Here is a 26,981-nt window from a genome sequence, read left to right as displayed (position 1 = left end):
TTTACAACTCCATATTAGGAAGTCTTCAGTTGTGGAAAAAGATAGTTAACAAACTTTAGAAGACTACCTCTACAAAGTGTGATATGTTTGAAAATTTTATTTCTAGTAATTATGCTATTGTTTAGAATTTGAAACTGGGGGGCACTATAGTAGGTTGTGTTGTTGGAAAAAGATCCCAACATGTTCAGTAGTGGATGTGCAAGGACAGGAAGTGGATACCTCCTCCTAGGTGGGTCTTAATCTAATTAACACACATGGATCCTCTAATTGAAATCTAGGACATGTTGGTATTGGCAGTATAGGTAGAGGGGATGATAGGGGCGATATTTTCTTCTTCTTTTTTAATAAAGGACAACACTCTAATAATTTTATGGAGGCTCTTGTTATTATGATTGGTGTTGCGAGATGATGCTCTTTAGGATGGAGGAGGATTATTTGTGAGTCAAATTATTAGATTGTTTTTCATATGTTGAACAAGTAGAGTTTGGATAATGTTAGTTGGCAACTACCCAACTTTGCAATCAATTTTTTTCTAAGTCTATGTGTTCTTTGGCTTTTGTCTGTTTTTCATATCTTTAGAGCTTGATTGTTTGACAAGGTGGGATTTTGAGACTATTGATGGTTGGTATATTGGAGGAAGGGATAGTTTACCATCTGACTATCTTGAGATCTTAGAAAGGTAAATGTTGGAGGATAAGAATATGTAGTGTTGTTAGTGGTTTTTTGGGTAATCTATTTTGTTTATGTCTTGATGGCCCAGTAGTATTTTCTTTGTATCTCTATTTTGAATGAATAAATCTTTATCCCCTTTTTCCAAAAAAAAAAAAATTACTTTCAAAACTTTTACCTTTAAATTTAGAATGTCACCCTTGAGTTCGTAAGAAAATAGTTGTTAAATGCATAACTTTCCAATAGTTCAGCAATTTGAGATTTTTTTTGTCAAATTACTATTAATTATTAAATTTCCACATTATTTTTTTTCTTATATCAAATGAATTCTCTATCAATATTCTTGAAAGATCCATCAAAGCATGATAAGTGATAGAATTACCATTGTTTAAATGAGCATTAATGTTAATCGAATCAAACCTTTGCAAGTCATCATGAGTAATGTTGTCAATTCCATTAATCATTATGCTAGTCATATAGACACGACCTCTCTTTATTTTTAAATCTATTCTTTGTCAATCATTACTAAATTTCTGCTCCTCCCTCTCTTAAAGTGTTTTTCAATCATCAACACCCATATAATTATTAATAGATAAGTTTAATCCCAATCTATTATTAGAAATAATTTCCTTAGTAATAGATCTAATTTGAGCATAGTCCCAATACTCTTGATTGTAATAGTGTAGAGCTTCATTAGAAAAATAAATTGTTTGCATTATTACCTTCCCTATTTGTATGCACTAGATCTTGGACTAAAGGATGTTCTTAACAATTTTTTTACTTTTGTTCACCATATTCTTGATATATCATGGTCCATTAATGTCCCCTTGGAGAATCTACACAACCAACTTAGAATAACATTATTTATACTTTTAATAATACACTAATTAGTTGTAGCATTGATATAATTATTAGTACAATCACCTAAGTTTTTGGCATATCCCTCAGTAACATATTATTAGGTTTCCTTATGACTCCTCCAATGCCTACCATCCTATGGTTCCCTTTGGAAAAACCATCAAAATTGCATTCCACCTAGCCTCCATTAGATGTATGTATGTATGTATGTGTGTGTGTGTGTGTGTGTGTACACACACACACACATACATATACATATATATACATATGTACATATATATATTAATGAATACATATACATATATGTATATGTATATAAATATATATGTGCATATGTGTGTGTGTGTATATATGTATGTATGTATACATACATATGTATATATGTCTATACACACACACACACACACACACACACACACACACACACACACACACACACACACACACACACACACACACACACATATATATGCACATGTGCATATATATATATATGTGTGTGTGTGTGTGTGTGTGTGTGTGTGTGTGTGTGTGTGTGTGTACATATATGTATGTATGTATGTACATACACATATGTATATGTACATATACATATACATATACATATACATATAGTATGTACAATATATATATATATATATATATATATATATATGATTAACCTAATTCTGTATAGTTCATTTTTAATCACCCAAATATGTTTAATTTGAAGCTCCTTATATGTAGGCATCACTTTTGAATAACCATGACCTCCAATATTTACATTTTCTTGTATTTGATGTTTTATACTTAAGACCATTTCTATGTTGTTTCTCTTCTAGTTACAAAAGATTATATTGTTCCTTTCTTTCATTAGCTTCAATTCAACAAAAAGGGAGCATTTGTCATATTTTAGTTTGAACTATTCAAGATAATGCTTATGATTTCTATGTCTTACACTAGATTGTATCTATGATATTGTCTTAAGTTTTCAAATTCAATTTTAAAACTATTTTACATATGGAATATTCTATAATATTACTCTAACCCATCGATCAATGCATAAAGGTTTCAAAATGTGTTTAAAGGGTTATTTATATAAAGAAAACAATAATTAAGTATAAGAATAAGAATTTATCATCAAAGCATCCAATTAAGAATTAGGACGGCAAATCAAAGACATATGTCACACCAACCATAAGCTCAATTAAAAACTATAATCTATCTATATCAACATCCAACTCCATTATTTATTTATTTTGATTTTATTGAATGAGCTAGGGGTTTGACTACAAGAAATGAATTTAATATCTCCTTCATTTTTTAACAAAATGTTTGAAAGGTACTTACAACAACTTAATTTAATTTATATTAATAAAAAATGTGAAAAATTATTTAGTAGGCAAATTAAAGGTATGTTTTTAGTCAAGATAAAACTATACCAAAAGCTATTTGACCTAGATTAGATCATAGGCAAAACATTGTCCCACTTCATTAGAATTGAAGGGTGGTCGAAGGGAGGAAGAGTGAGGTCATTCTTTCAACCCTTTTTCATGGTTCAAAAGACTTCTACTTGTGGAATATGGTGGTAGATCATTGAAACCTCTATTTTTGAATTAAAAGTAGCCAAAACTAGGGGGGTGGCCCTTAAATAGTCAAATTGGCGAACTACCAACAAATTACTAACAACCAAAACTACCCCCTACCACTTAAAATATAGAAACATAGTTCAGAAACTTAACTAAAAGAGTATCAACAGGCATGACATACATACTACCTATATTAGAACTGAAAAAGCTAGGGAAACATAAAAACAAAGACATAAAAGCCTTAAACCTAGCGAAGTTCAACAACCAACAGAAAAACAACATGAAAAACCAGAAGGAGAGAACCCTTAAGGCTTCTTAGCCTCCTTCCTCCCTAGGAAGATATTAACCCAATCTTCTGCCAAGAGGTCAAGCAACATTTTGGAGTCCTCCTTTGGTAGGTCACCCTCCTGATCTTTAAGTAGGTGAAGCATGGTAGCAGCTGCATGTGTCACCTTGATAGTAAACTTTGTCAAAAGGTGCATTCTTTCTTCCAGCACATGAATTCTTTCCCACACATCATTTCCAGCCATCTTCTTGATCTCCACAGTGACCTCCTACTTGTCGCAAAGAAAGTTGTCTGCCTACACCATAGTAACATCTTGCACAATCAAGGGGTTAGCATTATCCTTGGAGAAACCCTAACAGGGGAGGAAATCATTATAGGGGAGGGCACTCTATCCATAGTTTTAGGGAACTGGTCCTGGGTTAAGTCCACACACCCCACCCAAATGTTGGCTCAGACATGTGTCATCTCCTTCTTCTCCTTAATCCCTTCTCCCGAGCTAGATCATGAGGAATTTGAAACCTCCTCTTCCTCCTCCTCCATTTTCCCTTCACCAAAATTTGACACCTTCTCTTTCATCCTTTGTTTAATAGGATAGCTCATATCCTTTGAATCTGAAAACTCCTCTTGCGAGGCCCCAACTCTCAATTTTCTTTTAGCATTGGATTTTGCAATCCTCCCTAACCTCCTCCTACCCCCTCTCCCCTCGTCCTCTGATTCCTCCAATTATTTCTCTTTCCCTTTATCCAGTCTCCCTTTTTTTCTTGAGGGGGTGGGCTTCAACTCAACAGGGGACTCGCTAGGCAATGGTTGTGGGGTAGGGGCTCTAGGACCCATGATCTTAAGGGGGATCAATTGGGGCCAGGGGTTGGGATGGGCAAGAATATCAATCTCAATAATCCTAAGGGGACCAAAGCAAGGTGAAATTGATATAGCTAGAACATCAACCCTTGATGCAAAATGGTAAAATTGACATCCTTCCTCATTTTTTCTTTTACATCAGTAACTGTGTCCACTAAATCATGCAACAGAAAGAACGAAATGGAAATAAAGTCATGGTGACAAAAATGGTTTATGAGGGGAAAGTGGTAGTAATAACAGACACCATACCTTCCTTCTAGAGTTATGTACTTCATCAACATCAAACAAACCTCATTCCATGGCTTGGGGAGCTTCTCTCACATCAATCCACCTCTATGTCAAATATGTTCCTCCCCATCCAAGAAAAAGCATTGCAGACTCGCTTCATCAGCCACCCTTCTCACCTTCTTCCATTTCCTTCCCCTCATAGACAATCTTGTCGCTAAAGAGATTACTTCCTCAGAGATATGAAACGAGATGCCATTAATCGTAACTCTTCAGCCCTCCCAGGAATTAACAAACTATAAGGAACAATTTTCAACATACCCATTTAATGCCTCCATAAACAGAATGAAACCACCTTCCTTCAGTATGTACCACACTAGTGAGTTACTAGAATTCTCCTCTATCATGGGAGGCTTGATTTGCAAAAGGTCGCCACCGATCTTTGCAATTTTCCCTAAAACTCTCTTCTCCTTCGAAACCCAGAAGCACTTCCTAAGAATGACTTCACACTTAGGAAAAAAAATAATAACCCTTAAGCAAACATAAAGGCCATTATTGTTAATAATAATAGTAGCATCCCTTGTAGAAATTAATGTCACATGTCAACCGCCTCTATCTCTCCCCCAATCTTTTCCATCATTCCCAATACTCTCAAACCATTTAAAATTTGAACTTTTACTCATTCCAGTGTACAAGAACACACATAAGAAAATCATTAAAACACCTTGCATCTCAAACTTCAAAAAAAATTCTTTTTTGGGCCATGCAAATTTATTATCGCAAGTACCTTTTCCATTACTACTTTCCATCTATCCTTCATAACTTTTTCCTTTCCACCTACTTGGCAATAGGTCACAAAAAATTAAAATAATTCTCCAACTAGGATTCATCATGCTTGATTTCTTGGTTCACTAAATCTCTTACCAAATTTGGCAAGGCACTAAATTCCCGCCAACATATTAGTCCCTTCACATTTAGGTCTCTATTATATAAATGAAATTGACAAAAGAGTCAATCCAAAGAATAATCTAATGATAGCATTTTGTTGGAAGTTGTGTTATATATTGAGTTAAACTACTAGCTCTTCATCTAAGTATTTATTCAAAATTTTAGTTAGTATTTACCTATTACATCACAACACTCAAAGTTAATATTGCATTGATTTTAAAGCAAGCCATGATCTACCACAATCAATTTAATCTAATTATATCTCATTTTGTTTAGTTGTTTCTCACCCCCATTGATTTGTCTAGAGTTTTTATTGTAATAGTTTATTTCCTACATATGAACTTCATAGGTTGTTCTTTCTTAATTTTTGTGAAGTGGTAATTTCACACCCATAGTTTTGAATAGATTTTTCATTCTTTTAAAAATATGATAGCTATGATTTTATTATCAATTCAAAAATCCAATTACCTTGTGTAAACCTATTTGTCTTACATGGAGGTTTTATCATGCTTCTATGTGGTATCTACCTAGTTCTCTCCATCTTTCTCTCCACCTCTATCTTCATCTCTATTTTTATCAACTTTAAACTAAACATACTAATGTCAAGAACTTGGTGCTTTGTGTCTCCATTTATATATATTTACATCATGCTTACCAATAAAAACCATCATGAATGATTCTTATTCGGATTTTTTTAATAATATTCTTAGAATCATTTTTTTTAAAATATAGATCAAATTTATTTTAGTAAATTCTACCTAGAAGTGTGCCTTATTAGTAATTGAAGACTCTAATGTAGTCACACTAGATAAAGTACAATGATATAATTATACATATAAATGGATCACTAAACACAAACTGAATTTGATATTTGTAGTGAACCTGCTCAAATCTAATCTTAAAATGATGATAAAGAATTGCTCAATGACAACTCCAAATGATCAGCAAATCGGTGTCTCTTATTTCAACACAATGATCCAATACAATGCTCATCCATAAGACAAGACTCTTGGCATTGACAAGATTCAAATATATGATATGTTGGTATGAAAATGCACTGCTACAGTTGTAACTAAAAGTTATGAAATGATGGACTATATGCAATGAAACCTAGTTGGTTTGAAGCTCCCTTGTGAATAGATGAAGAAGCAACCCTTTATTCAGATAAGTACAATAATACATTAGCTATTGTACTCAAATATTTTTTCTCAATGTAGTACAAATAGAAGACATCTTCCTCCCAACTGCAATAATTCAATTGATCTTTCACACCCTCAAAATTGTGTACCAATTGAGAGTTTTTGTTCTCAAAGGCCAATTTTGACTACTGTAGAAACCCTAGGCTCCACAATGCACATCAACAAATATCAACAATAAATCTAGATGATAGACAATGAGCCCTCAATGCCTATTTATTCTTTTTTCTCAATAGGTCAGCCTCCTTCTTGAACTTTTCTTAAGTCACCTTCTAGAAGGAATATTATTTTATTAATTGTTTCTCTGCTTCCAACAACCTCTAGAACATTATTTTATTAAGTGAATTTATAAAATATTTAATAATTCAAGTCACTTTATTTAATTAATTAAATATAAAGTTACCTTTTAATATTTATTTATTTGATAACTTTATAAATAATTAAATCCTCCAAAATGGGGACATTACAATCTGCCCCTCCTAAAATTGCTTGGCCTCAAGCAATCTCAATGCTAGATGCTGCAAAATCACTTCTCCCTCCCAAGTAGCATCTTCAACAGGTAAATCTTTCCACTTAACCAGATACTCTCTAATTAATCTCCTTTGAAGCTGCTTCTCTCTATTATCCAGAATGGATTTTGGCACTAAGATCAATTTCCCCTCATCATCCAAGGGAGGTAATATTGCAGAAGGCACCACATTCTGACCCAATGCCTTTTTGAGGCGTGATACATGAAACACATTGTGCACTCTACTATTTGCAGGAAGCTCCAACTCATAAGCTACCTCACCAACTCACCTGATGATCCTGAATGGTCCATAATAATGTGGCTTGAGTTTCTCTACACCACTCTTCTTAAGAGTGGACTGCCTATATGGATGCAACATGAGGTAAACCATATCAACTACCTCAAAACTACACTCAGTCCTCTTCCTTTTTGCATACTGCTTTTGTTGGTTCTGAGCTCTAGCAATGTTGTCCCTGAGACTAGCAACTATATCCTTACTCTCCTGTAATAGTTCACCTGCATGGGGTACCTGGCTATCTCCCAACAACAAATCTAAGAAACTAGGTGCCTCATAATCATAAAGTGCCATTAAGGGTGCAATTTGTATAGTCATATGGTATGTAGTATTGTAGAAATACTCACAAAGATATATCCATCTGACCCAAGCTTGCTGGGCTGATCTGCCACATAATTCCTCAAATACCCTTCCACCCATTTGTTCACAATCTCTATCTAACCATTAGTCTATGGGTGATAACTAGTGCCAAGTGTAAGCTCTATGACACACAACTAGAATATCTCCTGCCAGAAGTGACTCATGAAGCGGATGTCCTATCACTCACAATGTTTTGAGGCAAACCATGTAATCTAAAAACCTCCCTGAAGAAGACCTATGCCACCTGAGCTGCTGAGTATGTAGTAGCGATAGGGAAGAAGTGAGCATATTTTGTCAACCTATCCACCACCACATAGATACAATTGTGTCCTTAGGCCTTGGGCAAGCTCGTGATAAAATCCATGGAGATGCACTCCCACTTCCTGTCAGGAATAGGAAGTGGTTGTTGGAGCCCTGTTGGATAAGTGTGCTCTTGTTTGTTCTATTGGCAAACAAGACACTCATGCACATACTAGAAAACATCAGCCTTAAGCCCCTTCCACATGATCCACTGCCATACTAAGTTGTAAGTCTTGAAATACCCGGGATGGCCTTCTATAGGTGAATCATGGAGTGCTCTCAAAATCAACTGCTTCACTTTCGATCCTGGGACTAAGTAAATCCTATTCTTATAAATGATCAGATCATCTACAAGAGTGTACTTGGTGTCAATCGTTGTTCCCTCTACTATATCAGAGGCCCATGTGTCTCTGGCATATTTTGGTACATCAATGTCGCCAATCCTTTGATATCTGAATCATAGAAGTGAGGTGTGGCCTGCAGGATAAAGCATTTGCAACAACATTCTATGTCCCCTTAACATATGTGATATCAAAATCATAGGCCTATAACTTACTCACCCACTTCTACTGATGATCATTTAGGTCTCGTTGTCCCAAAAAGTGCCTCAAACTGTTATGATCAGTTTTAATACAAAATTTGTTGCCCACATGATAATGTCTGAATTTGGCCAAGGCATGCATGATGGCCAACATCTCCTTATCATATATGCTGAATGATCTCTCAGGCCCTCTGAGTTTCCTGCTCTCATAAGCTATAGGATGCTTCTCTTGCATGAGTACAACACCAACTCCCTCTCTAGAAGCATCACATTGAAGCTCAAATGGCTCCATAAAATTAGGCAATGCTAATAAATGGCATGTAGTCATTATTTCCTTGAACCACATAAAACAGTCATGTGCCTCCTGAGTCCACACAAATGCCCCTTTCTTCAGCAAATATGTCATGGGTGTTGCATGTCGTCAGTAGCCACTGACAAACTTGCGATAGAATCCACATAGACCAAGGAACCCCCTCAACTATGTATGGTTCTCTAGTGGTGGCCAATCAACAATAGCATGGATCTTTTTAGGATCCATCTACACTCCCTTTGCACTAATGATGTGTCCAAGATACAACAGCTCTATTATTCCCAACCCACATTTGGACTCCTTGGCATACAAGGAGTCCCTCTATAAAATGCTCAATATTGTCTCCAAGTGCTCTAAATGTTCCTGCCATGTCCTACTATAGATCAAAATATCATCAAAGAACACCAACAGAAATTTTCTCAACTAATGGTGGAAGACCTTGTTCATAGTGGACTGAAAGGTGGCAAGTGCATTAGTCAAACCAAAGGGCATGACTACAAACTCGAAGTGCCCATAATGATATCTGAAACTAGTTTTCTCAATAACCTTCTCTCGAACTCTGATCTAGTGATAGCTTGATCTCAAATCATTTTTTGTGAAATAACAAGCCCCATGCAATTCATCTATCAACTCATTGATGCGTGGGATGGGATACCTATTCTTTATAGTTCTCTTATTCAACACCCTGTAATCAATACACATATGTAGAGTGCTATCCTTCTTTTTTACCAAAACAACAGAAGACGCAAAAGGTGACTTACTTGGTCAAATGTGTCCCATTGCTAGCAACTCCTTGATGGTCCTGTCGATCTCATCTTTGAGTCATTTTGGGTGCTGGTATGGTGTAATCATGATAGGCTTAGTGCCTTCCTCTAGCTCAATAATGTGCTCAATGCCTCTTTCTAGTGGCCTGCCTGGTGGAATCTCATTGAATACCTTCTCATACTTGATTCTCAATTTCTGAATATCTAGATGATATTCAGCCTTATGCTACTCCTCCTAGGTAGGCATCAAGGCATTTATTGTCGCCCACTCTATATTATTATGCCTAGCTAATCTCTCCAACTGCCTAAATGAGATAGTCCTAACATCACCATTACGGATAGCCTTCAGCACATGAGTCCTGTGATCCACCTTGAATTGTATCTCCATATCCTCCAGTCTCAAGGTAACCTCCTTCAAAGAATGTAGCCATTGCATCCCAATTACTATGTCCATGTCACCCATGTTGACCACATGATAGTCTACCTTGAACTCATAGTTGTTCAAGCCCAAAGGTAAATCTCGCACCATCCTATCACAATGAAGAGTATATCCATCAGCTACCTTGACTCTCAATCCCTCAAACTCTTCAGTAATGAGTCCATGCCTCTCCAAAAATTGTGCATCAATGAAATTATGCGTGGCACCTATATCCAATAGAGTAATAACCTTCTATCCCACTAAGACTCCCCAAAGTTTGAAAGATCCCTCTTTTTGAATACTAGACAGATGTGCCTCCTATAAATGTAGATCTGGAGCCTCTTTTTTGTCAGCACTATCTACCTCCTATTCACCCTCTGCCTCATTAGGATCCTCATCATGGTGCTCTGAGTTGTCTAAATCTGAACCCTCGTAATAAGCCCACATCACCCAGTTAGCCTTCCCCTTAGGCCTCATACAATAGTCATGACCAAACTCATAGGGACCTTTGCAAAAGAAACATAGCTTCTTCCTACACAAGTCAATAAGCATTTCCTTATCCAAAGGTGCAGCTGAATTGCCTTTCGAGTTACTAACCTTCTTTTTACCCTTGTTGAATTCCCCTTTGTTATCTCTAAATGATGAAGAACCATTCAAACTAAACCAGTTTGCTGGAGCTACAAGTTCCATACTGTTGGCTTTCTTCATGGATTCCTATAATATAGGAGGATCAAAGGCCTTTACCGAGCCCTTGAGTCGTTCAGTTAATCCCTCTGTGAATAAAATGACTAGCCTTCATTTTGAAATGTCAGGCACCATCACTGCAAGCTCCTAGAAGTCATTGATGAATTGTTCTAAGCCCCTTGACTGTCTCAACTGGGCTAACTCCTAAAAATAAACTTCGAGATTTTTTTTATCAAACCTTTCTATCAATCTATCCATGAACTCCTGATGAGTGGTTATCTAATTGTGTTGCAATGTGATCATGTCATGTGTCCACTAGTCATGAGTTGCTCCATCTAAGTGTAAAGTGGTATACTTGAGTGCTTCAAATTCTATCATAGTCTTCAGAGATAGGAAAGTATCCACATTATGAATCCAGGCACGAGCAGTCATTTTCCCACTACCATCAAATGTGGGTAATGCCAACTTGTTGGTGACCTATTGCAACTCACTATGTTTGTCTACCTACTTCTGCCTAGCAACTCTATAGTTAAGGTACCTATCAAATGTCCATCCGTCCAGTACATATGTTGGTAATGAATCCCACTCATTCCTCACTTGTTGGAGTTCATCTACAATATTTGTTGCCATAGCATCAAGTGTGAGTGTTGGAGTTTCTTCCCTGAATGTAGGACGTGTGGGTCTATTAGCTATTCCAGACCATGTCCTATGTTGTGATCCTACTATGCTCCAATAATCTTGTTCATTATTATGATTATTTATCCTATTTTCCCCAATCAAATGTTGCATCATAACCATAATTTCTTGTGTACTTGCCTCTATTGACTGTAGAAGCCTATCCTAATGTTGTAAAGCCTCATCATCTCGCATCATTCTGGATGGGCTTTGAGAGTCTCTCTCAGCCATGTTCTTAGTTGTGTTGGTTCCCTATGTAAATAGAGCCTTTTGTTTTTTTACTTTTGTAAACTAAATTGAATGGTGGCTGCATAAAACCTATCAGGCTGGCAGGAAACTGGTTTGATACCACTGTAGTGAACTTGCTCAAATCTGATCTTAAAATGATGATAAAGAATTGCTCAATGACAACTACAAATGATCAACAAATCAATGTCTCTTATTTCAACACACTAATCCAATGCAATGCTCATCCATAAGAAAAGACTCTTGGCATTAACAAGAAATTCAAATATATGATATGCTGGTATGAAAATGCACTCCTACAACTGTAACTAAAAGTTATGAAATGATGGACTATATGCAATGAAACTTGGTTGGCTTGAAGCTCCCTTGTGAATAGATTAAGAAGCAACCCTTTATTCAGATAAGTACAATAATACATCATCTATTGCACTCGAATATTTTTTCTCAATGTAGCACAAATAGAAGACTGAAGTATCTTTCTCCCAACTGCAATAATTCAAGTGATCTTTCACACCCTCAAAATTGTGTACCAATTGAGAGTTTTCATTCTTAATGGCCAATTGTGATTACTATAGAAATCCTAGGCTCCACAATGCACATCAACAAATATCAACAATAAATCTGGATGATAGACAATGAGCCCTCAATGCCTATTTATTCTTTTTCCTCAATAGGTCGGCCTCCTTCTTGAACTTTTCTTAAGTCACCTTCTAGAAGGAATATTATTTTATTAATTGTTTCTCCGCTTCTTCCAGCAACCTCTAGAACATTATTTTATTAAGTGACTTTATAAAATATTTTATAATTCAAGTCACTTTATTAAATTAATTAAATATAAAGTTACCTTTTAATATTTATTTATTTGATAACTTTATAAATAATTAACTCCTCCAAAACGGGGACATTACAATATTTAAACCAACTGAACCCTACAAGAATTTTGTTAACTATTCATGAATGGGAGGAGATTGGCCTTATTAAATGCTAGTTGGAAAATAAGGAATATATACTATTTATGAAAGTGGGGAGGTTGACATTACTACACCCTAGTTGGTCAAATGGTTTAGTCATAGGTTGCGAGGATAAATTTATTTGTCATACTTATAATAGAAGTGACTTTACTAAGTGGTTTTATTCAAATTTTATGTTGTTATTTTGAAGTCTATAGAATTTTTTTTTTTAATGATGTGAACTAAAAATTTGCAGGTATGAAAAGTATCACACGTATGATGGTGATGATGAGATAAGAAAAGCTGAATGCATAGACATGGTACACATTTAATAAATTTTGTTTTATTTATTTCTTACTTTAATTTATTTCCAATTTCAAAAGTAATTATTGTATAAATGTTTATTCTTGTATTTTTATTATGAATTTTTCATATTAAACTTGTTAAACATGTTATGGAGAAGAGATAAAATGAGAGGTTGTATCCATGAATTGGGGTGAAATAGCACAAACAATTTCATGTCAAATTTATATTTTATAAGGACTATGAATCAAGAACAACTAAAATCAATAAAAATATTCTAATTTTTTAATCACCATTAAAATTCTTTAATGTGATTATAGGAGCCTTCAAAATCACATGATCACATTATTGTTGACCTATAATTGATTCATTATTGTTGACCTATAATTGGTTCATAGTAACTATGAGCCCATGACGAAATCCTAATAATGGATTATCAATTATTAGAAAAATGAACACACCCTAGATGAAACTCAAAAGCACACAATTCTTTATAAAATAAAACAACACAAAATAAAATCCACCATCACATAGATGTGTCCAACCTTGAAAAAACTAATTAAATATTAAATAGTGAAAAAATGTTGAATGGTAAGAATTAGTCACGTCAAATTTTAGTACATAGTACTCTTCAAAAGAGGCAAATCCTTGTATTGGTAATCTACATTGGAAGAAAGAATTTACAATCATATTTAGATTCTTAATTTTTCAAAAAAATCTTCAAATTATGATAATGAAAAGTATGAAGAATTTGTGGTTCTTTCAAGGATAAAATTCAAAATCGTGAGATTGAGTGTAGTCAATAACTAAAGAAAAATTAGAATTGGCTTTAGTGAGGATGAGAAAAATTAGAATTGGCTTTAGTGAGGATGAGAAGCAATTAAAGTAGAAGACAAGGTAAAGAAATGAATGTTATGTTAAGAAATTGATGAAAATGTTGATGAGCTTGAAAGAATTGAAAGAAACGTCCATTAGGATAAAAAATTAAAAAACATAAAAACAAATCCTAGTACTTTAATAGCTCACGCCACCAAATACTAACATACCATAATGGAACATAATCTAGTCTACACTTTAGATACTCGAAATATTTTCTAGTGCTTGCGGATTTCTTGGGAATATTGTTCACCATTTTATATAAATCTCTCTACAAATGCCATAGATTCTACTAATTTCATCGAACTCTAGCCACAAGTAATTTGGGAATAAGATTTAAATTTAGAAAACAAGGTAGCCAAATAAGATATAATCACGATTCCATTCGACAAGCATGAAGTATTTTTCATAAATGGAATACTAATGCTCTCAATTGTTGACATCATAGAGAGTGGCCCACTGGGGTGTAGGCCTTAGTTGTTGGTTCTATAGAGATGATGCTCTTTTGTTTCACCATATGGTCTTCCGTTTCAAACTACATTGTTACAAAATTCTTATAAAAAATAAATAAAATATAGACAAATTACAAATTGAATCTCATTTATTATTTTTCTTAATTTAGATTTTTTTATTTTAAAGAAAGGTCAAATTTTGAAGATACTATTTGTAGTACTCAAATCAATTTTTAATTGTTTTATTTCAATTATAACTTGAAATTACAAAAAGATGTGTCAAATAAGAATTAAAATAAATATTTATATTTAAAATGAAATCTAAAAGATAAGATAAGATAATTTTATTAATGTCCAACAAAAGATCACAGCATAGGTCTATGGGACTAGAAGCTTACACCAAGAAGAAAGCAAACAAACAGAGCACCAAACGGTGTCCACAAAAGAACAAGCACAACAAATGAAGAAGAAAGTAGGAGACATCACATAAAATATTAGGTATCCGTCCTCACAAGGAAAAAGTCCAACAACAACTGATCTGTGTGGCTACCAGAGGCCCTGTGATGAAGTAGAGTGCTACGAGAGGAGTGTCGTTGGCAAAGAGGTCCCCTACGAGGTCTCATAGATTTGGAATGGCTCGTGTTAGGGAAATTGTATGGTCACTTCACACCCTGATCCGGAGCTAAGGGCGAGAAGGTTGTAATAAGTTGTGTCTGGGTCTGACTCCTGGGAAATGATAGCTGTAAAGTATGGTCACAAAGTTGTAAGGACTCACAGAGATAGAGCACAAAGCAACATTGATCTATATACCTGAAAAAATCTGAGAGGGATCTGCAATCTCTAAACAGACAATAAAATCTCCCTCTAATCTCGTAGTATATGGGGCATCTGAAAAGGAAATGGATCTCAAATTCTACCTTTGCTAAGGTACAAAGTGTACACACCCGATCCTCTCTAGCAATATGGTGATCGACCTAGATTCGGAGCCTGTACAAGCCCACCCTGAAGGAGCCAAGGGAGATACGTAGGGCATGTGTCTAGTATCTGTGTAAGTACTCAGGGTGTACAATAATCCCATCCTGAATATCTAAGAAGTGCTTGGCGTAGAAAGCCATCCTTGGAGGATCCACCCAGGTCTGTATGATATACTGCCTATAAATGTCAAGTCTGACATGCTTGTTCAACTCTTTTTGAGAGGGGAGTAGATGAGCAATAGCATCCAATGAGAACTGGTAGGGAGGGAGATGGTTAATGTCAATCCCAACTAAACTCAACAGGATAGTAGCCTGAGCATACCAACAGTGGGCTCTAGTGGTTGGATCGGAGTCTGCAAAATCAACTAAGGAGTAGCAGGCTAAGTAAGGGTATTTGTGTTGGCCTTCAGTCAAGTCTACAAAGCCACAAAGACAGTGGAGAAACTAGATTAGGTAAAAAATGGCTACAAGCCTGAATGGGTGAGCTCCAAACTCAACCAAAATAATACTTTCGAGGGTAGATCTATGACATCTGATAATCCGATAGAGGAGTAGAGTCTGGGTATGCTCAATCATGGCCCAATCTAAGTCTAAAAGGGAAGGACCCCAAACCATCGAACCATAAAGCATTGTGGGTCTTACTAATGAATCCAGGAGGGATAGCTTAGACAATATGTTGTGAAAGTGGTGTCTAAAGCATTGTCTCTCAAGCATGGCAAGGGAACCCAATCCTTTATTGATCCGACGCTAAACAGTTGATCTCAAGCTGAAACAAGATCTAGAAAACTTAACCCCAAGGTATGTGTAAGATGATGTAATCTCAACTTCCCAACCCTGGAAGTGAAAATGGAGATGTGAGGTCTTTAGACCATTGAAGACCATAACACAAGTCTTCTCAAGGTTCACGGCCAGCTGTCTCATGTCACAAAAAGATGCAAGTCTATCCAAAAGCCTCTAAAGACCCTCAAGAGAAGAAGCAAGAAGAACCACATCATTAGCAAAGAGAAGGATGTAGATCAAAACCTGGTATAGATGACAACCATCACCCAGAAGCTAGGAGTCACTGAGAAAAGCCTCGAGCTCATCAATGTAGAACCCGAACAAAGTGGGAAAGAGAGGGTGGGAAAGAGAGGGCAACCTTGCTTCACCCCAATGGTGCTCTGGATAGGATCAAAGAGGCCCTCTATGGTCCTGAGTCTACCAATCACTATCTCATATAACCTCATGATAGCCATCAGTAAGATCTCAAAAATACCAATATCTCCCAATCTCTAAAAAAGGGCCGCTCTGGGGATGGAATCAAAAGCCTTACAAAAATCCACAAAACAATAGTAGACTTTCTTTGAGTGGCATCGAGCCTCCTCAATAATAGTCCATAGTGTAAAGATATGATCCATTGTCTGGTAGTTTTCCCTGAATCTTGGTTGACCCTTAGCTCTACAATTACTCATGTCAACCTCACTGGATAAAATATTACTCAATGTTGTAGCATAAAGTTTGGCAAATGTATGCCCAATCATGATGATCCTATAGTTTATGGGATCAGAGGCTAGCCTAGACTTATGGATCGGGTGAATTATGTGTCTTGACCATGAGTCGAAAAAACCAAAGCAAACCAATCTATTAAAGAGTGTATAGAGATAAGAGCCCAGGATTGTGGTACCAAGCTTGAAGAGCTCAACCTGAAAACCCTTCTCATCGATCGCCTTGCTACATCTCATAAGTATGATGGCCTCGTAAATGCTAGAGGTGGAGAATAAGTGGCAGTGGGGGAGTGGGCTAGGAAGGGGAGCAAGTTGATCGAGGATGTCATACAATGTAGAGACATTGGAGGCAAGGAGGCAAAGGTCAGGTAAAAAAAAAGACTATAATTTTCATTAAAATTGAAAGGGTAAAATTATTAGAAATTAACAAAATAAAAATAACAATTACATACAAATATTACCAACATTAGAAATTAATAAATCACATAGAAGAGGGCACAAGACACAAAGATTTAACAGGGTTCACCCAATCTTTGGGCTATGTCCAACAACGACAAGTCCAATATTCTTATTATTGAGGGATTACAACCTAATCACAATTTATAATCCCTTACAACTCAATATTGTTGCAAGAAGCTACAATCTCATCATACATCATGAAACCCCTAACCCTAAGCCATTTTATACAAGTTTTTTTTTCACTTACAAAATTAGAGCTAGAATAAGTGTACCAATTAAAAAATATAGCTCAGGACGCCTTTTACAATAGTAGATTCATTTTTGGCTTTGGGGGTGCTGCCCCTTGACCCCTAGAACATGGGGATGTTGCTTCGAAATGCCCATAGTAAAATCTAGAGGGAAACCACATCGAATGAAGTGGGGAAAAATTAACCTCCGAGTCTAATTAGGCTCCATATAACAACAAAAATGTTAATAAATAAAATACCACAACCTCATTAAATGTGTGAATCATAGCTCTCTTAGGCCTATGACTTTGTGTTGCTAGCTTAGCATAAAGGAGTCATACTAATTAGATAAAGCGCATGTCCTATGAATATGGATGCATAATGAAAACTCTAATGCATATTATCTACTTTAAGAATTGTTGCCTTTGGAAATCTTGTTAATCCTTCTTAATATGTGGTTCCAAAGGCATTGAATTTAATTAATTTTCCCTTTTCTTGTATGATCTTAACTTCATTTGATGTTTGTGTTTTAGGGATGAATATTTCTTCCCCTTCTCAAAAATTTTCCAAAGTCTTGAGGAATTCATTGTCTTTTTCCTAACTAATTTCCCAAAACCCTCAAGACCATCAAAATACAAAGGTTTTGGAGATCTTGACTAGCCCTCAAAATGATTAGTACTTTTAAAGCTATTTTTCTCTATAGTGATTGGTGAAACCTTTGGAAAATAGCCTTTTGCATTTTTTTTCATATAAATTCATTGTAGATGGGTCTTAAATTTAGAGAAGGGAGATCTAATTTAACAATGTCCTCAAGAGAAGCACGAGAAGCACCCATAACATTTTGGGCCTCTCATGCATTGACATAATGAGAGGCTCAACCCCAATTCACGGTGTGAGTCTTTCAATTAAGGTTGAAGCACCTTGCATACAAGTCATTATTTTGCATTATGGAATGGTGTGTTTTATTGATAAACACTTGAAAGAACCTTTTTCATAATATATTGGTTTACATCATCTTTTGTTGCCCACTTTCAAGGTGCCTTAATAAGAGAGCCTTTGGAGATGTATTTTACAATGCACACTATGATAGCTTTAATATAAACAAGAGCTTTGGGAGAGCTTGAGTCCCTGCCTTTGTAGGGGTTAGGTATAAGATCGATGTTGAGATTCCTAAGAAACTTGTCACATCATTGAAGATAGACATCAAACACACACAATTTAATTGGAAAGTTTTGTTGTAGCATTTGAGCCTTGCATGTTGATCATAATGGATCTAGATAAAATCTCTAATAGAATAGCCCCTTATATTCTTGGAATAGGTAAATGTTCTAAGAGTTTGGAAATAGTGTTGTTGGAATACATTTTTCTAAAATTTGTGGAATATGGGCAAATGTATAAAGTAATCATATAATATATTGTGAAAATATAAGCAGACTCTTCATTAGCTAATTGGGACAAAGAGTTGTTTTGAAACATTTGATCAATAGAAATTTAAAAGAAAAGAGATTGAGGTTCTTAACTCTTTACCTTTTTGTTTCATGATTTTAATGTAATTAATTTTTTCCTCACATTTAATTTATATAATCTAACATATCATTTTTCAATGTTTGTTAATCTATAATTATGATTATCATATTATGCTAAATTATATAATAGATAATAGAGTTTTATAATAAAAGAAATATAGAAAAAATACTGTTATAAAATTATAATTTTTTTAATAAATAAAAAAATCTATGCATAAATCTATTTATTTATTTTCAATCAAATTAAATAAATAAATTTATACTAAATATTAATGTGTTTTAAATAATATATGCAATATATGTATTTTTTACCATTTGATATTTTGGTAGGCTCAATTTTGAATTTTGTAGTGATATAATTTATAGATGAATACATTCATGATAAAATTAGTTTATTATATTATTGAATCAAGCTAAGAAAGCTTAGATTTATATGTATTACAATTTGACTTTTTATATTATAATGATATTTATTTAAAATTAGCAATTATTAAATGTCTTGCATATGACACCTATTGCAAATCTTGTAGATAATATATCAATTATAATATTTTAATTTATGAAATTTAATAATAATGTAGAATTTAAGCGAATGAGAAAAAAGGAGAGAGTTTGAAACATGATCTACAATAAAATCTATTAAATTTAGAAAAGTTATTGTTAACAAATAACTAACCATAGTTTTTAATTTAGTCAATAGGCAATATGTGAGAACTTTGTTCCCGTGAAATTACTTTTTTGGCTGGAAAATTGTTAGCCTTTGAATGGAAAACTGTTAGCCCTTGTCGTTAATTATTTTTCAACCAATTTTATCTCACTCCAACTTTAACTTTAATTTATAAATTAATTTATCTATACTTTTAACTCTTATTTTTTTCTAATTATTTAGAAAATTTGTTAGTTCTTATCTCCATTTTAACTCATGCTTTTCTTTCTTTTTATTTAATTTTGATTTTTAAAATTAATTGAAATTTTCATTTTTTAATTATTTTAATTAGTTTAGTTTTTTAACCTTAAATATTAATTTTTAGTTGAGCCAATAGAATATTTGTAGGAAGAGTTCCTATTTTTTTACTATATTTTTTCAAAAAATATTTCTCATATTAAGTTTTGAAGATTGTTAAAAATAATTATTTTATTCATACATTTATCGAAAGTGCAAATGTGAGAATTAATGAGAAATTCAAGATAGAAGAGAGAATATTTGATTACAATTCAAATGATGTTGTTGTTACTAAACCAAGGAATGATGAAGTATTTCTTGAGACTAATAATGATTTGCAAAATGAAGGAGAGCTGAGGTAGGAACAAAGTTCAAAACTTTTAGTAGAGCCAAGAGTTGAGATAGCAACTCCTACTTTAGGAAAGAATATGATAAAGAATCACCCATCTGAGCAAATCATCGAAAGCAGAGATAAAGGTGTGATGACAAGAAGAAAAGTCAATGAAAAACTATGTTTGATATCTCAAGTTGAACATAAGAATGCAGATGAAGCATGTAAAGATGATTATTGGAAAGAAGCTATGAAAGAGGAATTGGATCATATAGTAAAGAATGAGACATGGGAATTGGTCGCCAGACCAACAGACAAAAATGAGATAGGAACTAAATGGGTATTCAGGAACAAGATGAATGAGCAAGGAGAAGTTGTAAGGAATAAGGCAAGATTGGTATGTAAAGGTTACTCACAACAAGAACAAATAAACTACAATGAGACCTATGCTCCAGTGGCTAGAATAGAAGTAGTAAGATTATTCTTAGCCTATGCAACACAAAAGAAATTAAAAGTATATCAAATGGATGTTAAGTCAACATTTTTGAATGAAAAACTTAAAGAAGAGGTATACATTGAGCAGCTTGAAGGTTGTCCTTTGACAAATGATAAGGACATAGTATGCAGACTGAAGAAACCATTGTATGGTTTGAAGCAAGCACCCAAAACTTGGTATGCAAGTTTGGACAAGCATTTGACAAAGCTTGGATATAGAAAAGGTATGGCAGATAGTAATCTCTATTGGAAAGAAATTAATGATGGTTTGATGATTTTGGTCATATTTGTTGATGATATCATATTTGGAGGAAATGATGAGGAAAGTGAAAAGTTTGTTAAAGAGATGAAGAAAGAATTTGAGATGAGTATTAAATAGGAGAAATGAAATATTTTCTAGGATTACAGATTGTATAGAATAAAAAGGAATCTTTTTTTCTCAGACTAAGTACTTGAAGGATTTACTGAAAAGATTTGGTTTAGAAACATGTAAACCCATTGGAACACCTATGGTAACTTGACACAAGTTATCTACAAAGGATGAGACACCTATTGTTGAGTAGAAGAACTATAGATCTATGATCAAAGGTTTGCAATATTAGACTCCCACAAGGCTAGATATAGAAAATGAAGTTGGAATTGCTGCAAGATTCTAAGCTGATCCCAGAGAAGCACACTATGCAATAGTCAAATGGACATTTAGATATCTGAAAGGAACATCAAAGTTCAAATTGTGGTATGAAAGATCTAATGATTTTACTCTAAGTGCTTATACTGATGCTGATTGGGTAGGTAGTATGGATGTCAGAAAGAGCACCAATGGTGGAGCCTTCTTTCTTAGAGGAAGATTGGTTTCTTGGCTGAGCAAGAAGCATGATTGTACATCACAAAGTATAGCGGAAGTCGAATATGTTGTAGTAGCAAAAAAGTGTAATCAAGTTGTTTGGATGACGAAAATGTTGAAGGGTATAAGGATAGAAATCAATGAACTTGTTATCATACATTGTGACAACACAAGCATGTTAAATATGTCTAAGAATCCAGTATTGCATTCGAGGACTAAACACATTTCTATTAAGTATCACATGTTGAGAGAGAAAGTTGTAGAAAAGGAAATTAGATTGGAGTATGTGAGCACTAAAGAGTAGATCACAGATATATTCACTAAGCCTCTTCTCAATGAGACTTTTGAGTATTTATGAGTTATGCTAGGGGTTATGCCCCTTCCTACATCAGAGTAGATGATGCAAGAGTGCATCAATCTAGTGTAACAAAGCACAATTGTTTATTTGGACTGAATGTTTATGCTTCCTATATGGGGGAGTATCTGTAATGGACAGAGTCATCTAGGACTCTTGTTGGATGTTGTTTTTGAACAATGTCTTTGGACACTTGAGCTAAGTAAGAATCAATAGTTGCAGAGTTTGAGGCAGTGAAGTTGGTTGCTGAAACCTTTGACATTGATGTCAATGGGGGAGAAGTTTAGCATGAAAAACATGTTTGGGAGAAGTACTGCATTATGAGAAGATCATAAGGAAGAACATCATGGGGGAGAAGCAAGAAAGAACAAGTACAACTTGTTCGGGAGAAGAAAATAGTTGAGAAGAAATGATCGATGAAGAGGATTTGAAAAGAAGGATGAACAATCTTTTGTTGGTATTCTTGGAACTAGATTGTTTTCATCTATGTTGCGATCAATTCCAAAGGGGGAGATTGTTGAGAGATTGTTGGAAGCATGAATGTTGATGATATTCCTATTGGGGAGTATTATAGATATGTTACATTCATGACTAAGTTTGTCATTGATGTCAACATAGCAGTTTTATGTGGTATCTGACAGAAGACAACAAAAATATCAAGTTAGTATGGACAACTAGTTGAGTATTCTCACTGTTCAAGGTTATGAGAGATACGTTCAAGTATCTAGTATATGTAGTTAATGTTAGATGAAGAAATGATAAGTCTAGAAGAAGTTATGTAGGTTTTGGTGATGTTTGTTCTGAGATAGAGTTTACAGAGGTATGCTCTGGTAAACTTGTTATATCTCTTAGCAGAATTGTTATTCTAAGAATCGAAGAAGAGGATGTGTAGAAGACATGTTGGTGATGACATGGCTAAGTTTGGTCATCATAATATTGTGTGTACGAAAAATTATTCAAGTTGAAAGGTAGAAGATTAATGTTATCGCTAAGTGTAACTTGTTCTTAATGTTGTCCTATAATGATTAATTGAGAAGGTCTAATAGCCAACTTAGGGAATTGTTTTATGGACTTGGTATAAAGGAAGGATATTTTCCTTTATCATGATATGGATGAATATCTGAGAAGTGATTGTAAGCAGCAGAGAGAGCGAAATGCGAAGTTGAGCAGAGCAGAGTGGAAGTAAAGGAAACTTCATTGTTGAGGTTTTGCTGAGTGATCTGAGGTTTGATATTTGGATCTAAGGTTTGTGACCTAGTCTACAAGGTCTGAAAATGTTTGGTTTAATAGATAGATCAAAGGAAAGAAGAACATAATAGTAAATTGCATGTTTGAGCAGTGAGCTCTTCTTGTAGTTGAAATTGCATGTTTGGGTAGTGGGCTCTTCTTGCATACATTGTATTATGACTCTTAATAGGGTTGGAATCTCCTAACAGGGACTCTATGTACTAAATGTTGTAATAGACTCCTAACAGTGTCCATCCTCTAATAAAGAATATTTATATTAGTACATCATCTTGTACGCATCATTCCCACTGAGATTTTTCCTCTAATCAAGGGTTTCCCTAGTTAACATGTCTGGTGTAATTGTCTATGTGCATCTTATTATGGTTGCTATTTACTTTGGTTGAGTGGTTAAGTTTGTTTAAAGAAGATATATGTTTTAATTGTTGGATAATTGATTCACACCCCCCCTCTCAATTATCTTAGTGGACTATTGTTTCTAACAATGTGTGTGTGTGTGTGTGTGTGCGTGCATATGTATATGCATCCATACACACACTCATGCATGCATGCATAAATATACATACATATGTATATGGGTTGTACCTCAACATGATAGATTAAAAAATTTGATGGTATGTAAGGGTTAGTTGCATAACTTGAGATGAAAAAGGCCAATGAATATGAGCATTGCCATAGAAACTTAGATTTGACACCAACAACAAGGCAAAATTGAAAGCATTGGCAAAAGAACTATGGATGTGCAAAGAGAAATAATTAGATCACATAGATATCAAGGGGCTTCTTTGTAATGCATAAACACAAGAGAGGGAGATCTTGAATTGAAAACTAAAATTGTTGATACAAAAAATATGGGAATTCTCAAATAAAATGGAGACTTCTTGATTGCCCTTGTATTTTGGGAGTTGAATGAAGCTCATAATTTTTGGAAAATATAGAGGTCACTCAAGATGAGGTCAAGGTGGCGGACTCTAACCAAATGATATAGTCGAGTCTTTTTGACATTTTAGTAAATGACATGTTAGGGGACACAAGATGAGGTGTAGGTTGTGACCAAATGACATAGTCTAGTCTTTTTGACAGTTTAGCAAAAGATATATTGAGGGACCCTTAATGAGGTGGAGATGGTGGACTCCAACCAAATGACATGAATAAGTCTTGCTGAAATTTTAGCAAAGAATACATTGACGGACCCAAGATGAGGTGAAGGTGGTGGACTCCAACCAAATGACATGGTTGGGTCTTGTATGTTTTAGCAAAGGATACACTGAGGGTGTATGTGAATGTTGATTGACAAGTTTTTTGTGTTAATTGGCATCAGTAGGATTGGGCTTCAACAACATCTTGGGATTGTCATCATATAGAAAATAGGAGGAAATTTTTATTAAAACTACCAAGAGATGGAGAATTTTTTGATCCAACAATGTGGTCATTGGTAAGCTAGACAAGAGAATTGAAAAAAAATGCATTAAAATGGCATTTGGTTGGGTCTTATCAACAAGCTAGCACCAAGGCTACAAAAAAAAGAGGACAACAAATGATCATCTTGATCAATCTTGAGATTATTCATATTGAACTTGGGGTTCAATGGGAACTATAACTTTAGGTTGGACTATTAGGAGAACAAGAAATATGGCTGAGAGAATTGAGATGGATGAAGAGGTGGTTAAGGTATTTGATGTGACCACCTAAAAGAGGGGATGGAATGAAATAATATGAAATATTTAAATGGTGTTCACTAGATAGTTTATGAGACTAATAACAAACTCACTCTTAAGTCATCTTCATTTTCTTTTCAATATCAAGCCTCCTATTGGTTTTGACAAGGAATTTGGTCATCTAGGTAATCTTTTCTTCCTCACATAGTTGCTGTGTATTGTCAACCTTCAATGTATTTTTGTATTGACAACAAATATCCTCATAAGTTGTACATCCCATGATGAAGTGTCATTCTGTATCTACCACTAACTTACTGCAAAATATGCAAGTTCTTTCTTCCCAAAATTCCTTGAGTATCTTTCATCTCCTAGATTTACACCTAAGATGATGTGATCTCATCCTCAATTGTGAAACAACCCACCTTGTTTTCCCTTTAATAAAATCCTTGAATATGTTTTTTGACCATGTTCCTTATCTAGGAACATGGTCACTAGACAATTTATGGGACTAGGAACAAACCACTCTTAATCCATCTGAACATTCTTGTTAATTTTGACAAGCAAGTTGGTCATATGGGTAATATTTTCTTCCTCAAATGCTTGGTGTGTATTGTCAACCTTCAATTCATTTTAATATTAACTACAAATATCCTCATAAGTTGTCTATTTCGTGATGAAGTGTCATTCCATTTTTATCACTCCCTTATTGCAAAATATGTGGATTATTTCTTCCCAAATTTCCTTGAGTATCTTCCATCTACTAGTATTACACCTAAGATGATGTGATATCATCCTCAATTGTAAAACTAACTACCTTGCTTTCCCTTTTATAACAACCCTTAACATGTTCTTTTACCATGTTACTTATCTAGGTAATTTTGTTGTCATTGAATATATTTTACACCCAAATTGCTTTGTCCACATGACAATTTTGAATTTTTCAAACACCCAGCTTTTCACTTATTCATTGAATATAAAAACAAATAGGGCAATTCTTTTGATTATCCTACAAAATGAAGAAGGATGCCGTAATCAATATATGATTGAATGACTTGGGCAAGAAGGCATATTCTTGATGGAGAGTATATGAACTAGACTTCTCCAACCTAGTGTAGTATGTGGGAGAAACATTATGGGGAATAAGGTTCAAGTGGTTTCTTTTGTGAAGGGATTACTACAATGTGGTAATGGAGGTCATCCCTTCCTTTGTTAGGCCAATGACAAGTTTGATTGTCTGAATATTCAATGTCAATGTAGTTCATAAAGGAAAGGAAATGAAGAGAACATGTAGGTTGATTAAGGAATTAGAAATTGTAATCTCGAAGATTGTGTTGCTCCTTTAGGAAACAATGGAGACTTGTTCTCATAGATAGGATGCATGAATACAAAGTGTGTGTACACAATAAACATAACTTGAACTATTATCAATTTGACTATATGAATTTTATTTTTTCCATTCAATAAGTTTAGTGTGGATTTTTAAATATATAAATAGAACAAGTTCATAACTCTAATTAATGAATTGTTTAATAAGTGTCTTGAAATAAAGGGGAAAAAATCATGCAATATTTGATAACAATTAAAGTCAAGTTTAGATTTTAGATTTATAAATAGAAATTTTACTTTAAATTTCGTTCATGAAAGATATTGCAAAGAAAATATTAAGAATCAATAAATCAACAATCATCTATGTGAAAACTCATGTCCTCTATGTAAAACCTTGTTTGTTCCTTCTATTGTTTCCTTCTACCTTCCCTATATAACTTTATTTTTTAATGTTAATTAAATTGACTACTTTATTTCTAATATTAGTTTAATTTACCTATAAGAAAGAATACTTTAATTTAATTTATTAAAAAAAAAATTTAAAAATTACCTCCACCATTTAGAATCACTAAATGATTAAAGATGATTTTTTTTTAAAGATTTAAAAAAAAAATCACTCAAGATAACAACCCAAATAAGAATGATGGTCATTGTTTAATATTTATAATGTAGGGATTGTCTTCTTGCAAAGTATTGGTTGTTAGAAGATGATCATATCAAACTGAAGAAAATGTTTTTCTATACGCTCACCTTTATTGTCTTCAATTGTTAGTCAACTACAATAATTGTTAGTAATATTTGCCTATATGTAGGCAAAGAACTAA

General features: G+C 34.2%; 1 protein-coding gene across 1 annotated transcript in view; it reads left to right on the top strand.

Annotated features, from left to right (window-relative positions):
* The window catches only part of LOC149563837 (cycloartenol-C-24-methyltransferase-like), a 184,589-nt gene that overhangs the window by 17,039 nt on the left and 140,569 nt on the right, over positions 1-26,981 (top strand). Inside the window, exon 2 of the mRNA XM_089828251.1 lies at positions 12,916-12,979. Coding sequence (XP_089684377.1) covers positions 12,916-12,979 — 64 coding nt within the window. The remainder of the gene's footprint in view (positions 1-12,915; positions 12,980-26,981) is intronic.

The sequence above is a fragment of the Cupressus sempervirens genome, chromosome 4 (assembly GCF_028749045.1).
Source record: "Cupressus sempervirens isolate cs-2001-9-10 chromosome 4, ASM2874904v1, whole genome shotgun sequence".
Classification (NCBI taxonomy): Eukaryota; Viridiplantae; Streptophyta; class Pinopsida; order Cupressales; family Cupressaceae; genus Cupressus; species Cupressus sempervirens.
The sequence above is the reverse complement of the archived record's forward strand: the minus strand, read 5'-3'. Positions and strand labels throughout refer to the sequence as shown.